The sequence below is a fragment of the Panthera leo genome, chromosome A2 (assembly GCF_018350215.1).
Source record: "Panthera leo isolate Ple1 chromosome A2, P.leo_Ple1_pat1.1, whole genome shotgun sequence".
NCBI lineage: Eukaryota > Metazoa > Chordata > Mammalia > Carnivora > Felidae > Panthera > Panthera leo.
Window position 1 is genome coordinate 46,053,446 of NC_056680.1, and position 22,433 is coordinate 46,075,878.

At 39.3% G+C, this 22,433-nt stretch overlaps 1 protein-coding gene across 1 annotated transcript in view; it reads right to left on the bottom strand.

Moving 5' to 3' along the window:
* Window positions 1–2,681: 2,681 nt before the first annotated feature.
* Window positions 2,682–22,433, bottom strand: part of SUMF1 (sulfatase modifying factor 1) — a 97,752-nt gene continuing 78,000 nt past the window's right edge. Inside the window, exons 8-9 of the mRNA XM_042930019.1 lie at window positions 14,859–14,918; window positions 2,682–3,912 (exon numbers count right to left, since the gene is read on the bottom strand). Of these exons, the coding sequence (XP_042785953.1) occupies window positions 3,802–3,912; window positions 14,859–14,918 (171 nt within the window). The 3' untranslated portion in view covers window positions 2,682–3,801. The remainder of the gene's footprint in view (window positions 3,913–14,858; window positions 14,919–22,433) is intronic.

A 22,433-nucleotide genomic window follows, 5' to 3' on the forward strand; every position in this document is an offset into this window, starting at 1 on the left:
AATGACACAAAGTCTGAGGCATCCATGTAATATGATATTTTCCAAAAGGGAAATTTCACTGGGGCGCCTGGGTGGCTCAGTCGGTTAAGCGTCCGACTTCGGCTCAGGTCATGATCTCACGGTCTGTGAGTTCGAGCCCCGCGTCGGGCTCTGTGCTGACAGCTCAGAGCCTGGAGCCTGTTTCAGATTCTGTGTCTCCCTCTCTCTCTGACCCTCCCCCATTCATGCTCTGTCTCTCTCTGTCTCAAAAATAAATAAACATTAAAAAAAAAAAATTAAAAAAAAAAAAAGGGAAATTTCACTCTTGACCACCATCACCTTCATTTTCCATTCCCTCCCCACTTCTAATCATGTTTACAAGGCTTTAAAAAAGAAGATATGACTTACTTCCCACTTAGCTCAGCAGGTATGGCCCTGAAAATAAATTAAGACTGTCCAGGAATGAAGACCAAAGCAGACTGAAGACCAAACCTCAAATTCCCTCCATCCTTCAATGGGGCAAAAAATAAGAGTTATAAGCACAGACCCAACATAAGAGCTCCTTAAACAAACAAAACCCAGATTTTCAATACTGGTACTAGCACATCAACCAAATAGTCTGTACTGCTACAATAAGTATTTCTTTAATGTAGAATATGTGACCAGTAAAGAGACAATGGAGGACAGGAGAATGCAGAAGTCATGTTGGGGCATATGCAATCTGAAGTATGCCTTGTGATAATCAGGGGTAAACTTTCTTGTAGTTTAACAGAAAACCTCAGCAATATATGGAACTTGCAGAAAAAAAGAAATTAAAAATCTCATGAAGTGCAAGCAGTAGTTCATTTAGCGGCTTCAAGAACTGCTGTGCCTTCCACCACTTAATTAAGCTTTCTGAAAAGCTGAGGGTGCAGAGAAAGATGTTACGAAGACAATGCCCATACCCCTTAAAAAATGAGTGATCAAGAAGTGTACACCCCAATATTTTGAGTTTTGAACTGGTCTCTGTTAAAAGCAAATGTCTTGGGGCTCCTGGGTGGCTCAGTAGTTAAGCATCCCACTCTTTCTCTCTCTCTTTTTATTTTTTTAATGTTTATTTATTTTAAGAGAGAAAGAGAGCATGAGCACCTGTGAGTTGGGGAGGGACAGAGAGAGAGGGAGAGAGAGAATCCCAAAGAGGCTCTGAGCTGTCAGCATAGAGCCCAATGCAGGACTTCATCTCACGAACCATGAAATTATGACTGAACCAAAATCAAGAATCAGACGTTTAACCAAATGAGGCACCCAGTTGCCCCAAGCATCCAACTCTTGATTTCGGCTCAGGTCATGATCTCATGGTTTGTGGGATGGAGTCCTGCGTTGAGCTGTGCACTGACAGAGCAGAGCCTGCTTGGGATGCTCTCTCTCTCCCTCTCTCTCTCTGCCCCACTCTAGCTCACATGCACTCACGCTTGTACTCACTGTCTCAAAATAAATAATAAAATAAACATTAAAAAAAAAAAGCAAATGTCTTTCAGAACTTACATCCTGGAGAACAAAGAAGGAATCCCATATGGCTGCAAAGGGCTGACTCAGGCTGGGATACTGGCTACAAATGCCCCTGGATAGTTAATGGAGCTACTGTGTTTCATAGGATAGTTATTATTTTTGTTTATGTTCTAGTTACAAAGTTCCTAAAGCTTTGAGTGGTCTGCCCTAGCCATATTTTTCCCTTATGTCCCCTGTTTTTTACATGCAAAAACACGTTTTTCAGGAACGAATCTATGGCATTAAAGCTGAAGTTATCCGATCGCTATCTTGTTGGTCTGTTCACAGGTCAGTACGCAGTTGTATGAGGTGTGGCGGTCACGGCTGTCTATAGTTTGGTGTACTTGTTGGTTAATAACCTAGAAATGTGGTTCTTAAGGCTTTTTGGGATTTAATTTTAAATGCTTTCCAATATTATGCTGCTGCTAAAAATCAATTGCGAAGACTAAGCCAAAACACACCCAAAAATATTTATGCTATATAACATTCATTAACAAGAATCTAAATATACACACTAAAAACATAACTGTGTTAAAAAAAAATTCAAGCAGGTGGGAGGTAACAAGTAAAACAAAAACTGTACTTGAGTAGTGATGACTTTAAGAATAAAACACCTTATTTTTTACATTAGCTTTTTCAATTAAGCAAGTGCATTTTTTGTTTGTTTTGCCTGGAATTCATCATCAGTTGGTAAAAGTTTGCAGAGAAACATTTTGTATCCACAAACTGACAGATTAACAAATATAGCTGAACACCCCAGCAACATGATTGTTTTTTAAGACAAGTGTTTTAATGTTAGGTGGCTAAGTATGAAAGCAGCAATCAAGTGTTGGTGGAATACTTATGAGTATTATCTGACTTAATTTTTGAACACTGACATAAAGATGAGCCATTTCTTTCAAATGACCCGTCTTTTTGGGGTCTTCAAGGACTGGGGAATCAGGATGGGATCCTGATGAAGGGACATCTGGTTGAGAACCATCGCTTTAGAACAAGGTGCTCTCCTGACAAGCGAAACTGTCGGGTTTTTCAGGACCACCAACCGAGGCAAACGCCCCTGCCTCTGCCCCATCTACTGAGGCACAAAGAAGCAAGGTTATAATAAGGTTCCTGGCCAAATGGTTTTGCTTTCTGGAACAAAAATTCCCGCAAACTACTCACACATCAAAGTTGTCAAGTATCCAATGGACATGAAAGCTTTATAGCAAACAAAATACATACATGTCACAAAGACATTTCTTTAAAAGAAAACACAATGGAGAGAAACAAGAGGAGAAGGAAGCCTCCTTTAGCAGATACCAGTTTATTCGACATAGTGCAGGATTCAGAGCATCTGATATTCCACAGCCAACAAGATGTCCTACTTCCCTATTATAAAATACTGGATACCCTGAATAGAGTTAATTCAAGGTTCTCTTTCCTCTTCTCCTCCATCTAGAATTAAACGTTTCTTCGTGTAGCATACATTTCACATTCACCGAAGGCTTTGGGGAGAGGGGGGGATATAGGGCTTATAACCGCCCCCCTGAACCAAAGGCACTTAATGTTAAAAGATAAAGCACAGTAGAGTCACCCCACAGACATTCCTGCATGTTCAGACTGCTGAACTTGAGTGCACCCCCAGGGGCCCACGTGGGATTCATCCTAACCATGTAAAAGACACTGATTTCCTTGAAAACACAAAGTGCAGTATGAATATAAAGACTCATCACCACCACCTTTTCCACCACCCCATCCTTTTCTCAAAATAATACATAAGAGAACTCTTATTTTACATGATTAGTATTACCCAAGGTTCACACATGGAAAAAAATAGCTAAAAAATAATCTGCCATAAACTCTTACTATGAAATCACAATAGAATCTAATATACGCATAGAATTTGTCGGAGAAGGCCTCAGAGATCATGCTGTGCATCCCCCCCACTGGATAGAGGAGGTCACTGAGGCTCCAGAAGGTCAAGTGTGGGACCCTGAGGTCTAGCCCTGGTGGCAGAGCCTGGGAAGAACCCATGCCTTCTGAAGTTTAGCCCAGGGTCTCCTTCACCCCCTTCCTCTTTGAGAGACTCTCCAAACTAAAGCACAGCGATGATCTCCAGAAGTGCGCCACACCATAAAGCACGCACGCTGACACAGGTCAGCAGTCTGGTCCCGCGAGGCAGCTCCTTTGGCCCCTGGGCAGGTATGTGACCCAGCTCGGAGTGGGGATTCTTCACTCGAGGTTGTTCAACGTTCTGAGGAAAGCCAAGGGCGGGGCAGACGCGACATCTGGGCGTAGGAAAGCTCTTCTTGGCTCTTAGCCCGTGGTGGGCTGACGGTCGGCCGCACAGCGGAAACCCAGGTTGGAAGCAGAGCTGTCGGGTGTGTTCTGGCTTCGAGCGGCACAGCGGTACCGATAGCAGTAGGACTGCGCAGAGACGAAGGGAAAGGGGAGAGTGCTTAGTTTCTCGCTTAAAGGCTCTAAACTGTCAAATGCATGTTGCACCCGAGCACCAGCTACTGGGAAGTCATGCCTACCTGGAGACAGGGCTTCCCCGCGCCCCACCCCAAACACCCCCTCAGACCTACTTAGCACGTATGTTTTAAAGAGGGCAGCACGTCCAGAGTTTGACCAGTAGTTACCTTATAAACAGACAGAGACACGGTGCAAGGATGCTAGTACCAGCATTGCTTAGAACAGTAAAAAAAAAAAAAAAAAAAAAAGGAACAACCGATGACTACAGAGGTTATGCACATCCACAAGCTGGATTACTCAGCAGTCATTAAAAGTCATGTTTTTTATGTAATACTTAATGACACAGGAGATTCTCGCGATACACACACAGTTAAATGAAAAAGTCAGAATGCAAAACTGTGTGTGTGGTATGATCTCAAGCTACACAATTATATACGTCAAGGAAACAAGACTGATGATTCAAAATGGACCACAATATATTTGCGCAGTGGAGTTTCAAATTTCCCACAGTAAGTGTACGTTACTTTTATAATTTGAAAAGTTATTTTCACATTTACAGTATATGACATTAAAGCAAAAAGTAAAGCTAAATGGCAATCAAGGAAATATTAATTATGAGTACCATTAACATATTAAATATTCAACAGACTGGCAAAAAATAATTTTATTTAGTTATTTTTAATTTACATCCAAGTTAGTTAGCATATACTGCAATAATAATTTCAGGAGTAGAATCCAGTGATTCATCCCCTACGTATAACACCCAGTGCTCATCCCAACAAGTGTCTTCCTTAATGCCCCTTACCCATTTAGCCCATCCCCCCACCCACAACCCCTCCAGCAACCCTCAGTTTGTTCTCTGTATTTAAGAGTCTCTTAGTTTTGTCCCCCGCCCTGTTTATTATTTTTGCTTCCCTTCCCTTATGTTCATCTGTTTTGCATCTTAAATTCCTCATATGAGCAAAAGCATGTGATATTGGTCTTCCTCTGACTGGTTAATTTCACTTAGCATAATGCCCTCTAGTTCCATCCACGTAGCTGCAAATGGCAAGATTTCATTCTTTTGATTCAGATTGGCAAAAATTAAAAAACAAGCCTAGGAACATAAAAAGTATGAAAGGCTGTGAAAAACATTTTTTGAAATACACTGCTTTTGGATTGGCTATAAATCTACTACTGTGTGTGGGGGATGTTTTGTATCTGTTTTCTTTTACAGGGACAGAGAACACATATACACATGTGCACAAACACACACACACAGACACTGAGCACCTAGTACATGTCAGGCACGTTAGACACTTCAAGTGTTATTTCATTTAATCATAACAGCACAGAGGAATTAAATGAGTCATCCAAGATGACACAGGTGTTGAAGGAAGCAGAATTCGAACCCAGGTCTGACCATGGCGCATGTGCCTCTGAGGCAAGATTCTATACTCCTAGATGGAAAGACAGCACATCTCATGCTCCTCTCCCACCTCTAATGCATTCATCCTGCACGTACATGCATACTTGCACAAATAAGAAGGACTAACACTCATGGATGGGCACCTAGTAGGTATTCAGTGAATAACCACAGCTGACTTAAATACATCAAAAGTTTCCACATTCCAAAAACAACCATGCACAAAACTCTCATATTCTAGGACTGTACTTTGATCCAAAATAACAGAGAATGAAAATAAACTAGTTATCTTGTGTAGCATGAGCATTAATGCTGAGTCGGCCCAGTGAAACTAAAGCCTCCGCCAGGTGGTTACAGAAACTACTACACAAAGAAACTTTGGGACTCAGGAAGGAGAGATCATTTCGGGGGCAGGGGGGGCGGGGGGATAGGTCTGCATGAAAGAGGTTTTTTTTTTTTTTTTTTCTGAATTCTTACTCTCCTTTCTCAAACAAAAGGTGAGTGTTTCTAACCTGCATAAAAATGATCTCTTGAGGTGCCTGGTTGGCTCAGTTAGTTAAGCTGAGATCTTGATTTCAGCTCAGATCATGATCTCACAGTTGTTGAGATTGAGCCCCTCATCAGGCTCTTTGTTGAGCATGGAACCTACTTGGGATTCTCACTCTCTCCTTCTGCCCCTCCTCTCTCTCAAATCAAAAAAAACATTAAAAACATTTCTTAATTAAAAAAAAAAAAAAAAAAAAATGGGGCGCCTGGGTGGCGCAGTCGGTTAAGCGTCCGACTTCAGCCAGGTCACGATCTCGCGGTCCGTGAGTTCGAGCCCCGCGACGATCTCGCGGTCCGTGAGTTCGAGCCCCGCGTCAGGCTCTGGGCTGATGGCTCGGAGCCTGGAGCCTGTTTCCGATTCTGTGTCTCCCTCTCTCTCTGACCCTCCCCCGTTCATGCTCTGTCTCTCTCTGTCCCAAAAATAAATAAAAAACGTTGAAAAAAAAATTTAAAAAAAAAAATAAATAAAAAATAAAAAATAAAAATAAAAAAAAATTATCTCCAAAGCTGCCACAGAAATTCTCCAGAGTACATCTATCATAAAAAGAAAGACACAGTGGTTTGTCTTCCATAGATAGTGAAACAGTAGCAACCAATTTTCTCATTTTCCCTGTGGTCAGTGAGGAATATAACATATTACCAATACTCAGGCAGAGAGAGGGAAGATGAATAAAAAAATATACCTGGAAGAGTGAAAAGCTGATGGCATCTACTATACTGCCTGTGCCTGGCGTGCAGCTCTAAAATGTCTAGTTTATCACACAGGGGGATGCAGCAGAAGCCTCATCCCACAGAGGCCCTACTCACCAGGCTGCTGTCAAGCAGTGCTTTGGTATTTCTAGAATCAAACTCCGGGGGACAATCCAGGACTCCGTGCTACCAACTATGTGTAGTGAATTTGACACTGGAGCAAGAATCGAATTCAGGGAGAGGCAGGCATCTAGACATGGACATTCTTGTTCCATAACTGCACCACACACGGCAGAAAACAAGCAAGCACTTCCTGATTGCCTGCTGTGCACAGCCTAGAGGAAGCCTGATACGCATGGTCCTGTGCTGCTGCAGATCACAGGCTGGTTGCGGAAACAATGGCTGTACATCAAACGGTTATAAAACAGGCTAGGGTTAAAAGAGTCTGAGGTTTTTTGTTTTTTGGGTTTTTTTTTTTTTTTTTTTACTAATTCAGGTGAAGGAATTGTCCCTTGTAGAATGCCAAAGTCTTTAGTAAAGACTTCTAGAAGGCAAAACTGGGCCATGGCTGGATTGACATAATTACAGCAGTGGTCTTCTGACTTGAGTATACATTTAAGAATAGCCTGAAGACAATCAAAATGAATGAAATCTTGCCATTTGCAACAATGTGGATGGAACTAGAATGTATTAGGCTAAGTGAAATAAGTCAGAGAAAGACAACTATATGATTTTGCTCATATGTGGAATTTAAGAAACAATAAAATAGGGGAAGGGAAGCAAAAATAAGAGAGAGGAAGACAAACCATAAGAGACTCTTAAATAGAGACAACAAATTGAGGGTTGCTGGAGGGGTGCTGGATGAGGGGATGGGCTAAATGGGCAATGAGAATTAAGGAGGGCCTTGTTGGAATGAGCATGGGGTGTTATATGTAAGTGATGACTCACTAAATTCTATTCCTGAAATCATTATTACACTATTATGTTAACTAACTTGGATTTAAATTAAAAAAAAAAAAAAAAAAAGAATAGCCTGAAGAGCTTAAGTACCTATTCCCAGGCCAGACACCTAAAGGTTCTGATTCAGTACATGTGGTGCAGAGTCCAAGAATTTGCATTTCTAACAAGCTTTTAGGTGCTGCTGATGCTATGGGGCCAATAGGCTGCAGTTTGAGCAGCACTGATTTATACAATTCAGAAAGGAAGAAAGAAGGTATATTAAGTAGAGAAGACAATGACATCAGAGGCATGAAAATGGAAAAATTCAGGCAACTTAAGGGGATAGCAAGGCCATAGCCTGATCATGTCAGAGCAGGGTTTATTTACTCATTAAATATTTGAGATTTCACAACATGCTAGATGCTATTCTGGGCACGAGGGATAAGATGGGGAACAAGACAGACAATGCAACTGTCTTCAAGAAGCTTACATTCAACAGGGATTAGTTAGACAATAAATGAATGGATAAATTCAAGATGGTTTCTGGTAGTGGTCAGCTTGGAAGAAAGTAAAATAGGGAGAGAGGAGTGGCACTGACTAGGTGGCTACTTTAGACAAGGTGTCCTGGGAAGGCCTCTCTGAGGTGGTGCCAGATGAGCTGAGTTGCCCAAAGGTTTGGAGAACAGTAATTCCAGGCAAAAGCAATCACTGTATAAAGACAATAAGTGATAAAAAGCAGGAAACATGGGTAAATAGGATGGAGTTACATTACAGGTGGTCTTCTCACCAGAAAGAATTTGGGCTTTATACAAATGGAAATCATGACAAACATTGCACTAATTTATGAAAAGAAAGAGCAAAATCCAAGACACATTAGCGATTTAACCTCAGCTAAAGCCTTTCTCAATCTGTCCCCCCATCGATGAAATGGGGCTATTAATGGGAAAATGTCAAAATGCTTCATCTTGGGGCGCCTGGGTGGCTCAGTCGGTTGAGTGTCTCGTCTCACAGGTTGTGCACTGCTAGTGCAGAGCCTGCTCTGGATTCTCTCTCCCTCTGCCTCTGCCCCTTCCCCACTTGTTCTCTCTCTATATATAAATATATAAATAAAATAAACATTAAAAGACATTTTTAAAAATCCTTTATCTTATCTTGACATAAAAAAGCAAAGCATCAGACACATGGAAGTTACTGTAACTGTTACTTTATAATGAACATAACACTCTTAATTATAGAAACTAACTTTGTCTTACCTGACATTTTGGGGTTCATCTGCTTTCTCACTAAAACAAAAGCAATAGCCAGCTTCTCTACAGGTCTTAAAACCTTATGTTGGAAAGATAATACTGCCAGTATCCGAATATGGATTTACAGCTGACCCTTGAACAACATGGGTCTGAACTACACAGTTCCATTTAGGTACAGTTTTTCAATAAATACAGGACTACTGTAAATGTATTTCCTCTTCTCCTTATAATTTTCTTATTGTTTTCTTTTCTCTAACTTACTTTAAGAATACAGTATGTAAGGGGAGCCTGGGTGGCTCAGTCGGTTAAGTGTCCGACTTCGGCTCAGGTCATGATCTCCTGGTCCATGTGTTTGAGCCCCGCGTTCGGCTCTGTGCTGACAGCTCAGAGCCTGGAGCCTGCTTGAGATTCTGTGTCTCCCTCTCTCTCTGCCCCTCCCCCACTCATGCTCTGTCTCTCCCTCAAAAATAAATAAGCATTAAAAAAAGTTTTTAAAGAATACAGTATGTAATACATATAACACACAAAATGTGTGTTAATCAACTATGTGCTTGATAAGGCTTCTGGTCAACAGGAAGTTACTAGTAGTTAAGTTTGGGGAGAGTTAAAAGTTTTATGTGGCTTTTTGACTGCCTGGGGGGTTGGTGCCCCTAAGTGCTACATTGTTCAAGGGTCAACTGTGCATTTGCTACATAAATGCCAAAGGTATTTGCTATAAAAATGGGGAAAATGAGGAATATGTGTAGGAAGGCATGGGACTAAGGTCTTTGTTGGATGGCATATTTCTATATGCAACTTATCCCTCAAATTATATAAAAAACTATTTTAAAATAAGATGTTGTCCATACGCCACAAAATGCAGGCTGGAACAACTCTGACAAACCATGCCTGCCCGGAGCACTGTGTTCAGAAGGAACGTGAGGCTGTGACATAAGAGTGTAGAAAAAAGATCCATGATACGTAAGATTTTTACAACAGCCGTATCTGAAGACCCTGGCACATAATGAATAATTCCATTTGGGGGGGAAAAGAAATAGAAGTGTACCAAAAAGTGTGGGTAAAATACTATCAACAGTTTACTTCAGGAAGCAGGATGAGTGGTTTTTATTTTCATTTTTATGTTTATTATTTTCTAATTTTCATGTAACGAATGTTTGCTTCTGTAAAACAAAGAAGCTTAAAATCAGTGACAACAAAAAGAGCTAGTCTTTATGAGATCACAGCAGACCCTAAAATCATCCATTAACCTAAATGGCTGTGAAGAACTGAGCCCTAAAAAGCAAGGCTCACTGTAAGTTAAAGTTTGGGAGGTCAGGACCACCATAAGAGAGACCGTTCACATCACCATTCCATTTCAAATGAACTCATTCACTCAGCAAACATTTATTAATAAGTAGTTCATTTTAAATTCGAATAATGGGCAACTAATGGAACACATATTTAAAGCAGAAAATGGCCTGATTTTAATGTCCTCATTGCTTTTCCTTTTTTTCCAACTCTACTTTTAGCACCAAAAATGGTTATTAATGATGTTAGGTCTTTGAGTGGCTGAAATATGGGTCATTTTGCTAATTAAGAACACAGGTAGTGGCAAGGACCTGTATTAGCCCCTTTTCATTAAAATGGATAATTATTGTGTAAAACTGATCTCAATATCTACACTAAGAATGTGATCCTGGACTCAGAAACAATCCATTTAAGATAATGACTTACCAGCCTTGGGGCTCTGAAGTCAAGTGGGACAGCAATATGGTTTTTATGAGAAGACAACTTTCAGGAATAAAGGGAAGTTTTAAGGAAATTATAGCTCATTGTGAAAAAAAAGAAATCATTATATAAAATCACCTCAGCAGAATCCTGGTCTCTCAATTTCACATCCACTGCTCTTGCCATTGACAACTAAATCAACTGCTTTCTTAGTAATCTTGGTGTAAAATGGCAGGAGAGTGAGGATTTCCTCCATATTATGAGTTGGGATAAATACCCCACAGGGATTAGTCTAACAACATCCAAGAACAACAGCTAATATTTCTTGAGTACTTACTATATGAACTGTTCTAAAAAATTCACATGTATTAATTCACTTAGTCCTTCCACTAATCCTCTGAGGAAGGTATTATTCACATCTGCATTGTATACACAGGAAAAATTGAGGCACAGAGATGCTAATAGTGTGCCCAGGGTCACCCGGTTTTGTAAGTGGTGGATCCAAGCCTTTTCAATCCCATTTCAGAGTCTAGGCTCTTAACCCAATGCTGTGTTGACTCATAGTTTTTCATTCTGTGCTCTCTTCTCATTACTAAAGCTGTACTTCAGATGGACTTTCAAAAAGTTATGAATAATCATCAGAGCTTACTTTAATCATGCCAACTAGCTCTGGTCCATGATCAAAAGTAAGTCCTCTTCTAAGCAGGGTGATTTTTTTTCGAAATGAACTTCAACATTTTTTTTTTTCTTTACAGCAATTTCCTTTCTTTTACTGATCTTCATCTATGCCGAAAGAATCATTTCAAGGATTCTGCCTCTCAAGTTAGTTCATTGGTTGGCTCCTTATTCAAAAGGAGAGGGGAAAAAACAATCTAATGATAACAAACATGATGGTTAATGATGATGGTATTAGTCATGCTTATATACTTGGTCCATTCTTTACTCATAAGAACCATACAGTAGATGCAATTATGGTGTGCATTTTACAAACGTGAAAACTGAGGCTGAGAAAGGTTAAGTAATTTTCCTAAGACAACACACTAGCAAGAAGTTACAGAACTCCAACTCAGATCTAATTTCAGAGTCTATAGCTCAATAATTTAATTGTAGCTGCCACTCTTAATCTAGTGGAAAGGATAAGTGCTCTGAAAGCAATTCACAGCCAACACTGTGTTGTTTCTCCTGACAGACTGATGTTAATTACCTCCATCATCTACAATTAACTTGACCAAGATCCTAGAGCTACTGTTTTTTGTTTGTTTTTTTTTTCTGAAAAATCCCATGGATCTAACCATGTTTTGTTACTCTGCTATTCCTCTTCTAGAATACTCTATCACTCTGAGCATAACTAAATTAAAATTTATCTTGCAAGTAGATTAAGAAAAGCTAAAGATATGTAATATAAGCTCTAAATGAAACCCTAAAATTTTAAGACAAAGAGTTTTAGCTAATAAACCAAAGGAGAGAGAATGGAGCGATAACAAATGCTTAACCAAGAGGTCAAAAACAGAGAGAAAAGAAACAGATGAGACAAAAAAGACTAAAAATATCAAAAGGGCAAATTTAAATTCAGCCATATCAATAATCACATTAAATATAAATGGACAAACAGCAGGGCAGAGATTTTGCCAATAAATTCAACAACTCAGATGAAATGAACAAATTCCTTAAAGACACAAATTCCCAGAGATTAATCAAGAGGAAATATAATCTGCATAACCTTGTAGCTATTAACTAAATTAATTTTATGGTTACAACTCTACTCCTAAATGGTTTCCCTGGGGTGGGGGAATTCTATCAAACATTTAAGGAAGAAATACTGCTAATTCTACATGAACTATTCCAGAAAATTGAAGATAAGGGAATATTTACCAATTCAATGTATAAATCCAACAGTACACTGATACCAAAACCCGACAAGAAAACAAGAGACCAATACCAATCATGAACATATATGCAAAAATGCTCAACATTTTAACAAACTGAATCCATATTTTTAAAAAGGATAATACATCATACCTAAATTAGCACACTCTAGGAAGGCAAAGATGGTTTAACATTTGAAAACTGAAAATCTATGAATGTATTTACCATATTAACAGAGTGAAAAAGAAAAACCATACAAACATCTCAACAGCTGCAGAAAAGGCATCCAGCAAAATTTATATCTATTTTTGATAAAAATTCTCAAGAAGCTAGGAATAGAAGGAAACTTCCTTGAACTTATACAGAACATCTCTGAAAACACTATAGCTGATATAACTAATTTTGAAAAGTTGATTTTTTATCCCCTTAAGATTAAAAATGAGGCAAAAAAGTCTGTTCTTACCAGTCATATTCAATACTATACTGAAGGTTCTAGCTAATGCAATACGGCAAGAAAAAAGTAATAAATATTTTAAAAGAAGTAAAATTGTCTATATTCACAGATGATATAACCAGCTATGCAGAAAAACCAACAGAATCTACAAAAACATTACTAGTACAAATGAGTTAACAAAGGTTGCAGAACACAAGATAAACCAATTATACCACGTAAATTTATTTATTAAAAACATGTATTAGGTTAAAAAATATTTTAAAATAATAAACTGAGAAGCTTATGAAAATACAGATTTAAAATAAGCAAATAATATTAAATGTTAAAGTAAACACATTCATATGCAATGGCAATGAAATACATTTAGTGTTCACACTTAAATGTTTTTTACAAGCTTCATTTTCTCTTACTTTCTTGAGGGAAAATCTTCTGGTCCTCAATTCTTACAGAGTAAATGGATTCTCAATTTTTAAAAGTGCCATATGTCAGAAACACAACTGGAGGTAATTAAGGTTTTGAGATACTATTCTTCAAAGAGAAATTCACCTGCTTTTCATGGAATTCCATTTCCCCAGTAAGAGGATTCAATATATTTGTAGTAACAGCTTGAATAAGAGAAAAAATCTGGGACTAAAGACTAATGTATGTGAACATTTAAAAGTACTGGATGACCTAGGGCAATGTTTTCATTTCAAGTTAAAATTGGAATTGTAAAGATAAATTTCTATGCATCTTGTTATAAATGTAGGTGTAAAGCATAAAATAAACTCAATTATAAACCTCGCTTAAATAACTGGATTAAAAATTTTAAGAAATACAGAAGACACACAATCTACAGAGATTCTCTTAAAAACATTTTTTTATGTTTATTTATTTTTGAGAGAAAGACAGAGTGTGAGTGGGGAGGAGCAGACAGAAAGGGAGACATAGAATCTGAAGCAGGCTCCAGGCTCTGAGCTGTCAGCACAGAACCCGAGGTGAGGCTTGAAACCACAAACTGCAAGATCATGACCTGAATCAAAATCAGATGCTCAACTGACTGAGCCACCCAGGCACCCCCAGAGATTCTCTATAGACTAGTGGTTTCCAAACTTTGCAGAATGTTTTAAACCCCTTGAGACCTTTAAAATCCTGAAGCCCAGGCCACACTCCAGAGAAATCAAAATGAAGTGAGTGGGGAAACAGGCAACAGTCTTTTTTATGGATCCCAGATGATTATAACATGCAATAAAGTTTGAGAACCACAGTTTTAAGGTAAAGTTTGATAGTTCATCCATCGTTAAATTAGTAACTTAACGTGGAGCCCTGATAGGTTGTTTTAAGTCTCTAACTGCCTGGACTGACTGAATTACCATAGGAAACTTCTTGTAATAACCATCTGCAAAATGCCATCTTTGCATAGGGATAGAAAGAAGCTCAAGTGTTGGAGATACTAAAAATATATGATTTAAAGAAAAAAGGGAGAGGTGGTATTCAATTTCCAAACTCCTTAAAAAGGTTATTCATGAAACACCAACTCACGCTGACTACCCAAGAACAACCAGTTCTGACACTGAAATCATAGCCCAAAGAGCAGAAAACACTCTCTGAGATTGATGCTTATTTCATAGAGCACACCCATTATACCTAGAACATTTGTGATGTTTCCATTCCAGTACAGCACAATCCACCCTCCATTTCTAACCCTACCTTAATCTCCACAGAGTATCCAGATATAATCTCAAATTAATTAAGGGTGTACTTCCAAATAAGCATGCTGGAAATAGTATATAGCCCACCCTGGTTCAGGGGACAATAAAGGTCTCTCAAAGGGATCAAGTTTCAACAGATGGAATTTGGTTAACAAAAGATTCACAACCTCTGCTGTTTTTCCCCATGCCTGTGTCCAAATTTGAGATGACTATTTTTTTTTTTTTTTTTTTTTTTGGTTTTGATGAAGATAGGTATATATTCACAGAAGTGATGGGACATTTTAGGGCTAATGACAGTGGTTCCATTAATGAGCTGTGAGTACACCAAAACAGAATGTAATGACTTGACTCACCTTATGGCACATGTAGGATCCACCTTTCTTCACCCGGTCTTTCCCAGAAGGGGGGCCTTTCTGTGGATTAAGAGAACTCGTTAGCCCAGAGAACACAGATGCTCCTCACAGACTGGCCGAGAGTTCATTTTAGTCCAACCAGCTCTTCCACGGCTGCCTTAACTTTCTACATGCTTTTCCACCTGTGGGCAGAAAACCCGTGAACCCATGCACCCTGAACCCATGCACCTTCCCAAATGCCCACCTCTCCAAATCCTACCCACCCTTTAAGGTCCCGCTCAGGTTCCCACTTTGATAAAATCTTTATGACTATAGTAAGCAATCTCACCTCTAAACCCCTGTAATAGCATTTCTCACCTAGATGACTAACAAGCTGCTTGGCAGTATCTTTTATATCACCTTCTCAAGTTAATATGCAAATTTATCCTGCATAACAACTGACTTGTTCAACTAGACTGGCTAGTCTCTTTGAATTATGTTTTTATAATCCTACTGTGTAACAGCTAGTAAACCCTTTGCTGACTGAAGAAATTTGCCTTTTATCTTTTAAAAAAAATTTAGGTCAGGTTAATTGAGGTATAATTTACGTACAGTAAACTTTAACCTTTTCAAGCCTTTTTAAATGCACATACCTGATGAATTTTGACAAATGTATAGGCAAGTAACCACCACCACAATCAAGATATAGAACACAGTTTATCTTTTCCAAAAAGATTTATATAGTGCTTACTATGAGCCAAGCATGGATGCAAATATTAACCCATGCAATCTCCGTAACAACTTTTTTTTAAGATTTTAGTTTTAAGTAATCTCTGTACTCAACATGGGGCTCAAACTCACAACCCCAAGATCAAGAGTCACATGCTCCACCAACTGAGCCAGCCAGGTACCCCTCTCTATAACAACATCTTTTTTTTTTTTTTTTAATGTTTGTTTATTTTTGAGGGAGACAAAATGTGAGTGAGGAGGGGCAGAAAGAGAGGGAGACACGGAATCTGAAGCAGGCTCCAGGCTCTGAAGTGTCAGCACAGAGCCCGGACACAGGGCTTGAACTCATGAACCGTGAGATCATGACCTGAGCCAAAGCCAGACACTTAACTGACTGAGTCACCCAGGCACCCCTCCATAACAACTTCTGATGTAAGTTAAGCAAGTGGCAGAACAAGGATTCACACCCAGGCAGCTGGTTTGAGTCCATTACACTCCCTGTTTAGAGACCAGAAATGGAGGAAATTGGACAATCCCTAAGAGGAGGCAAGAACACACAGTGACTACCACTGTAATGAAAATTGAAGCCAGAAACAGCCAGCCAAGAGGTAAGACTATTTTTTCTAAGGAGAGCTTTGGATAGAAGTGCACTGGAAATGAACATCCTTAAACTTTAGCTGCCAGGATAAAAGGGCCTCAACATCAGATTAGCCATGCAAAGAACATCTGAGAAGTACCAATAACCTCCTACAAACCAGAACCACATACGGGAAGTTTGGGGGCTAAAAGGATCTTTTTGCTTTTCCCCTATTATGCAAAAAAAATCAACTAATCACACAGCTGCCTACTTTTTGTCTACTGAACACAAGAGACGGTTGAATAATGCTGCCTATCTTAGTTTTCCTTTTTCTTGACAACTACTTGTCTAGTGTCAAGGGCTCAGACAAAAGTGGCAGAAGTTAAAAGAATCATGTTTTCTCCAAGCATGGTTAACACACTGACTTGCAAATTTTTTTTTTGAAGTTAACAATTTTTTTTAATTTTTTCAATATATGAAATTTATTGTCAAATTGGTTTCCATACAACACCCAGTGCTCATCCCAAAAGGTGCCCTCCTCAATACCCATCACCCACCCTCCCCTTCCTCCCACCCCCCATCAACCCTCAGTTTGTTCTCAATTTTTAAGAGTCTCTTATGCTTTGGCTCTCTTCCACTCTAACCTCTTTTTTTTTTTCCTTCCCCTCCCCCATGGGTTTCTGTTAAGTTTCTCAGGATCCACATAAGAGTGAAACCATATGGTATCTGTCTTTCTCTGTATGGCTTATTTCACTTAGCATCACACTCTCCAGTTCCATCCACGTTGCTACAAAGGGCCATATTTCATTCTTTCTCATTGGCACGTAGTACTCCATTGTGTATATAAACCACAATTTCTTTATCCACTCATCAGTTGATGGACATTTAGGCTCTTTCCATAATTTGGCTATTGTTGAGAGTGCTGCTATAAACATTGGGGTACAAGTGCCCCTATGCATCAGTACTCCTGTATCTCTTGGGTAAATTCCTAGCAGTGCTATTGCTGGGTCATAGGGTAGATCTATTTTTAATTTTTTGAGGAACCTCCACACTGTTTTCCAGAGTGGCTGTACCAGTTTGCATTCCCACCAACAGTGCAAGAGGGTTCCTGTTTCTCCACATCCTCTCCAGCATCTATAGTCTCCTGATTTGTTCATTTTGGCCACTCTGACTGGCGTGAGGTGATATCTGAGTGTGGTTTTGATTTGTATTTCCCTGATGAGAAGCAACGTTGAGCATCTTTTCATGTGCCTGTTGGCCATCCGGATGTCTTCTTTAGAGAAGTGTCTATTCATGTTTTCTGCCCATTTCTTCACTGGATTATTTGTTTTTTGGGTGTGGAGTTTGGTGAGCTCTTTATAGATTTTGGATACTAACCCTTTGTCCGATATGTCATTTGCAAATATCTTCTCCCATTCCGTTGGTTGTCTTTTAGTTTTGTTGGTTGTTTCCTTTGCTGTGCAGAAGCTTTTTATCTTCATAAGGTCCCAGTAATTCACTTTTGCTTTTAATTCCCTTGCCTTTGGGGATGTGTCGAGTAAGAGATTGCTACGGGTGAGGTCAGAGAGGTCTTTTCCTGCTTTCTCCTCTAGGGTTTTGATGGTTTCCTGTCTCACATTCAGGTCCTTTATCCATTTTGAGTTTATTTTTGTGAATGGTGTGAGAAAGTGGTCTAGTTTCAACCTTCTGCATGTTGCTGTCCAGTTCCCCCAGCACCATTTGTTAGACTGTCTTTTTTCCATTGGATGTTCTTTCCCGCTTTGTCAAAGATTAGTTGGCCATATATTTGTGGATCTAGTTCTGGGGTTTCTATTCTATTCCATTGGTCTATGTGTCTGTTTTTGTGCCAATACCATGCTGTCTTGATGATGACAGCTTTGTAGTAGAGGCTAAAGTCTGGGATTGTGATGCCTCCTGCGTTAGTCTTCTTCTTCAAAATTAATTTGGCTATTCGGGGCCTTTTGTGGTTCCATATGAATTTTAGGATTCCTTATTCTAGTTTCGAGAAGAATGCTGGTGCAATTTTGATTGGGATTGCATTGAATGTGTAGATAGCTTTGGGTTGACTTACAAATTTTAACTATGTGGTCATAAGTTCATGTTTTCTAAGCATTTCCAGGTACTTAGAAACGGTCACAGACTAAGCCACTGTCTATTCTTCATTCCACTGCAGGGTCGCAGTATTTCCATGGCCTTAAATGCTTAATGTTACACTAACAAACTTTTAGGACTTGATCTCACCAACTGTGAAATCATGACCTAAGCCAAAATCCAGAGTCAGTTGCTTTACCGACTGAACCACCCAGGTGCCCCCAAAACTGCAAGTTCTAAATGTCTGCCCCAATAATCCCAAAAGGCCAAGGTGCAGCTAAAGTTCTCAGGAAAAGAGATAAAGAAGCAATCTCTGAGTGTTAGTGCAGGGGAATCTATCTTCATTCAAAACATGTAGGAAGGCATGAAGGCCATCAATAATGAAAAATCCACACAAGATACCACAGAACCCTCATCAGTACGACTGGCTTATTGAATGAGAAACAAGCCTGCAGGAAGGAAGGTGGCCAATGTGCTCAAGGCCTGCCAAGATGTATTTCATAAGAGAACTAACAACGACATTTTGTGTAGTCAGGAGAGACACTTCCCTGTCCCTCCTTTTTATACCCAACACAATGACAAGGGAAAAAACAGAAAGGACAGAGTTGGACAAATTTTCATCAGTCAGCAAAGAGTCAAAAAGCACTACTATTAAACATGCTGTTTGATAAAGTCCACAGTGTGGACTACTGAACAGCTATTAAAAAGAATGAGGCATGAGGCATTTCTGTAAGACTCTATTGCACTATCACTTTTGCTTAGAACATAACACGGAATCAAGCATTTATTCTGATTTTCTTATACATGGTGTCCCAGTGGGGAGTTGGTTACCCGGAGCGAGCATCTGACCCTGGAGCACAGGAGGATGCCACGTGGGCCACTCCTCGCTGGTAACACATTCATCTACGTCTTCATTCTCATTCAGTTCAGTGCACTGTTTGATTTACCTCGAGGCTTGCCCTATGACCCATGGATTATTTAGAAGTGTGTTGTTTAGTTTCTAAGTGTTTGGAGATTTTCCTATTTTATTTGTTATGGATTTCCAGTGTGACTCCACTGTTGCTGGAGACTATACTTTATACAATTAAAACTTTTTAAATGTACTGAGGTTTATATGATGGTGTGGGATGTGGTCTCCATTGGTATATTTTCCATGACTACTTGAATGGATATTCTGCTGTTGTAGGGTAATTGTTCTAGAAATCTTGGTTAGATCCTATCCACTGATTGTATCACTGTTATTTTATGTCCTTGCTGATTTTCTATGTAATTATACTATCGATTGTTGAGAAAGGGGCATGAAAGTTTCCAGCTACAATTGTGGATTGGTCTATTTCTTCTTTGAATGTTCTGTTAAATTAGTTTTTGCTTCATATGTCTCAGCTGTATTCAATGGTATATACACATTTAGTATTACTATTTCCTGGGACACCTGGGTGGCTCAGTCAGTTAAGCATCTGACTTTGGCTCAGGTCATGGACCATGAGTTAGAGCCCCATATCAGGCTCTGTGCTGACAGCTCAGAGCCTAGAGCCTGCTTCAGATTCTGTGTCTCCCTCTCTCTCTGCCCCTCCCCTGCTTGCACTCTGTCTCTCTCTGTCTCTCTCAAAAATAAACATTAAAAAAAAATTCTTAAGTATTTCTATTTCCTCTTGTTGGATTAACCATTTTATCACTATAGAATACCCTTCCTTGACTCTGGAAACTTGCTTTGCTTTAAAGTCTACTTTATAGGAGTGTGTGGGTGGCTCAGTCATTTAAGCTTCCAACTTCAGCTCAGGTCATGATCTCATGGTTCATGGGTTCAAGCCCCATGTCCTATGCTGACAGCTCAGAGCCTGGAGCCTGCTTCAAATTGCCTCCTTCTTTCTCTGCCCCTCCCCTGCTCACACTATGTCTGTCTCTCTCAAAAGTAAACATGAAAAATTTTTTGAAGTCTACTTTATGTATTAATATAGCCATTCCTGCTTTCTTTTGATTAATGTTTGTATCTCTTGTCCCAACATTTTATTTTTTTTTAAGGTTTATTTGTTTTTGAGAGACAGACAGAGTGCTAACAGAGGAGGGGCATAGAGAGAGGGACACACAGAATCCGAAGCAAGCTCCAGGCTCTGAGCTGTCAGCACGGAGTCCCAACGCAGGGCTCAAACTCACGAACCATGAGATTATGACCTGAGCCGAAGTTGGACGCTTAACTAACTGAGCCACCCAGGTGTCCCCCAACATTTTGTTTTCAATCCACTTATATCGTTATATTTTAAATGAGTTTCTTGTAGACAGTATATAATTAGGTTATATTTTTTAGTCCCCACTGCCAATCTGTCTCTTAACTGATATATTTAGAGCATGTACTTTTAATGAAATTATTGATATGTTAGAACTTAAATCTACCATTTTGTTGTTTTTCTGTCAGTTCTCTATGATTTTGTTTCTGTTTGCTTTTTCCTGTCTTCCTATATATTACCTAAACATTTTTGTTAAGAAATCCATTTTTACTTACCTATAGAGTTTTGAGTGTACATTTATATATGTGTGTGTGTGTGTGTGTGTGTATACATGTATATTATCACAGTTTTATATATAGATCACAGTTTTATATGTAAATCACAGTTTATATCTTATCATTTATATCTACATTACAGATATATATGTGACATGTAAACATATATATAAAACTGTGATGATATAAAACATCAGAGTCTACTGGTGTTATTTTACCAGTTCCAGTGAAACATAGAAAACGTATCTCCTTTTATATCCCTTTAGCCTCCCCTGTTTATAATGTAATTGTATGGGGGCACCTGGGTGGCTCAGTTGGTTAAGCATCTGACTTTGGCTCAGGTCAAGATCTCAAGGTTAGTGAGCATGAGCCACAAGTCAGGCTCTATGCTGACAGCTCCGAGTTTGAAGCCTGCTTCGGATTCTGTTTCTCCCTCTCTCTCTGCCCTTCCCCACTCTCTCTCTCTCTCTCTCGAAAATAAACATTAAAAAAATAATGTATGAAAGACTTCTTCTAAATACATTTAGAAACACATCAGACTATGCTATAATTTCTGCTTCAACCATCAAACAAAATTTTTAAAACATGAGAGAAAACGCTTTAAAACTATCATGCCATTTCCTCGGGCCTTTATTAGGATCTCTGATGAGAAGTCCACTGTCATTTGATTTGACTTTTTCCCTATAGGTAAGGTATTCTTTCCTCTGCCTTCTTTCAATATTTTTCTTTGTCTTTTATTTTCAGCAGTTTAATTATGATGTCTTGGTATGGATTTCTTTGGGACAGTCCTGTTTAGGGTTCACTTAACTTCTTGAACCTACAGGTTTAAGTCTTTCCTCAGTCTGGGAGGTATGCATCCAGTAACTACTTTGAGTGCTCCCTCAGCCCCACCCTCTTCCTTCTCTCCTCCAGGACTGCCATGACACAAATGTTAGATCTTTTGTTAAAGTCACATAGGTCCCTGAGGCTCATTCGTTTGCTTATTTTCTCTTTTTTCTTCTGTTGTTCAGAATGGGTACTTTCTTTTATTCTAGTCTCCAGTTCACTGATTTTGTTGTTGTTGTTCTTGCTGTTGCTATTCTGTCCCTCCTATTCTACTTTTGAGCCCATTCATAAAGCTTTTATTTTGGTTATTCTATTTTTCAGCTCTAAATTTTTCATTTGGTTCTCATTTATATCTTCTATTTCTTTCCCGAAGCTTTCCATTTTTCTTTCATTTGTTTCAAGCACGTTCTTAATTGCTCACTGAAGAATCTTTATCATGGCTGCTTTAAAATCTTTGGTGGAAAATTCTAAAACCTCTGCCATCTTAGTGTTAGCATCTATTGTTTCTTTCGTTTGGTTCTGGGTATGATTAAATGATTATTCAGTTGAAACCTGAATACATTTTTATTATGTTGCAAGCCTCTGAATCTTATTTAACTGTGCTGTTTCACCTGGCTTTCTATGACCCACACTGGCAGGGGAAGGGAGGGAGGGAGCCATCTCATTATTGCCAGGTGAAAGTAGAAATCCAGGTTCCCCACATGGCTTCCACTGACACCTCAGGAGAGACTCTCGTTATTTACTGGTACATGGAGGGGAGAGCTCTGGTTCCCCACAAAGCTCCACTTACACCACAGTGAGGGTGGCAGTATTACTGCTTAGCAATGATGAAAGGCCTTGTCCTTACTTTACCTTCTCTGATGCCACCCTGGTG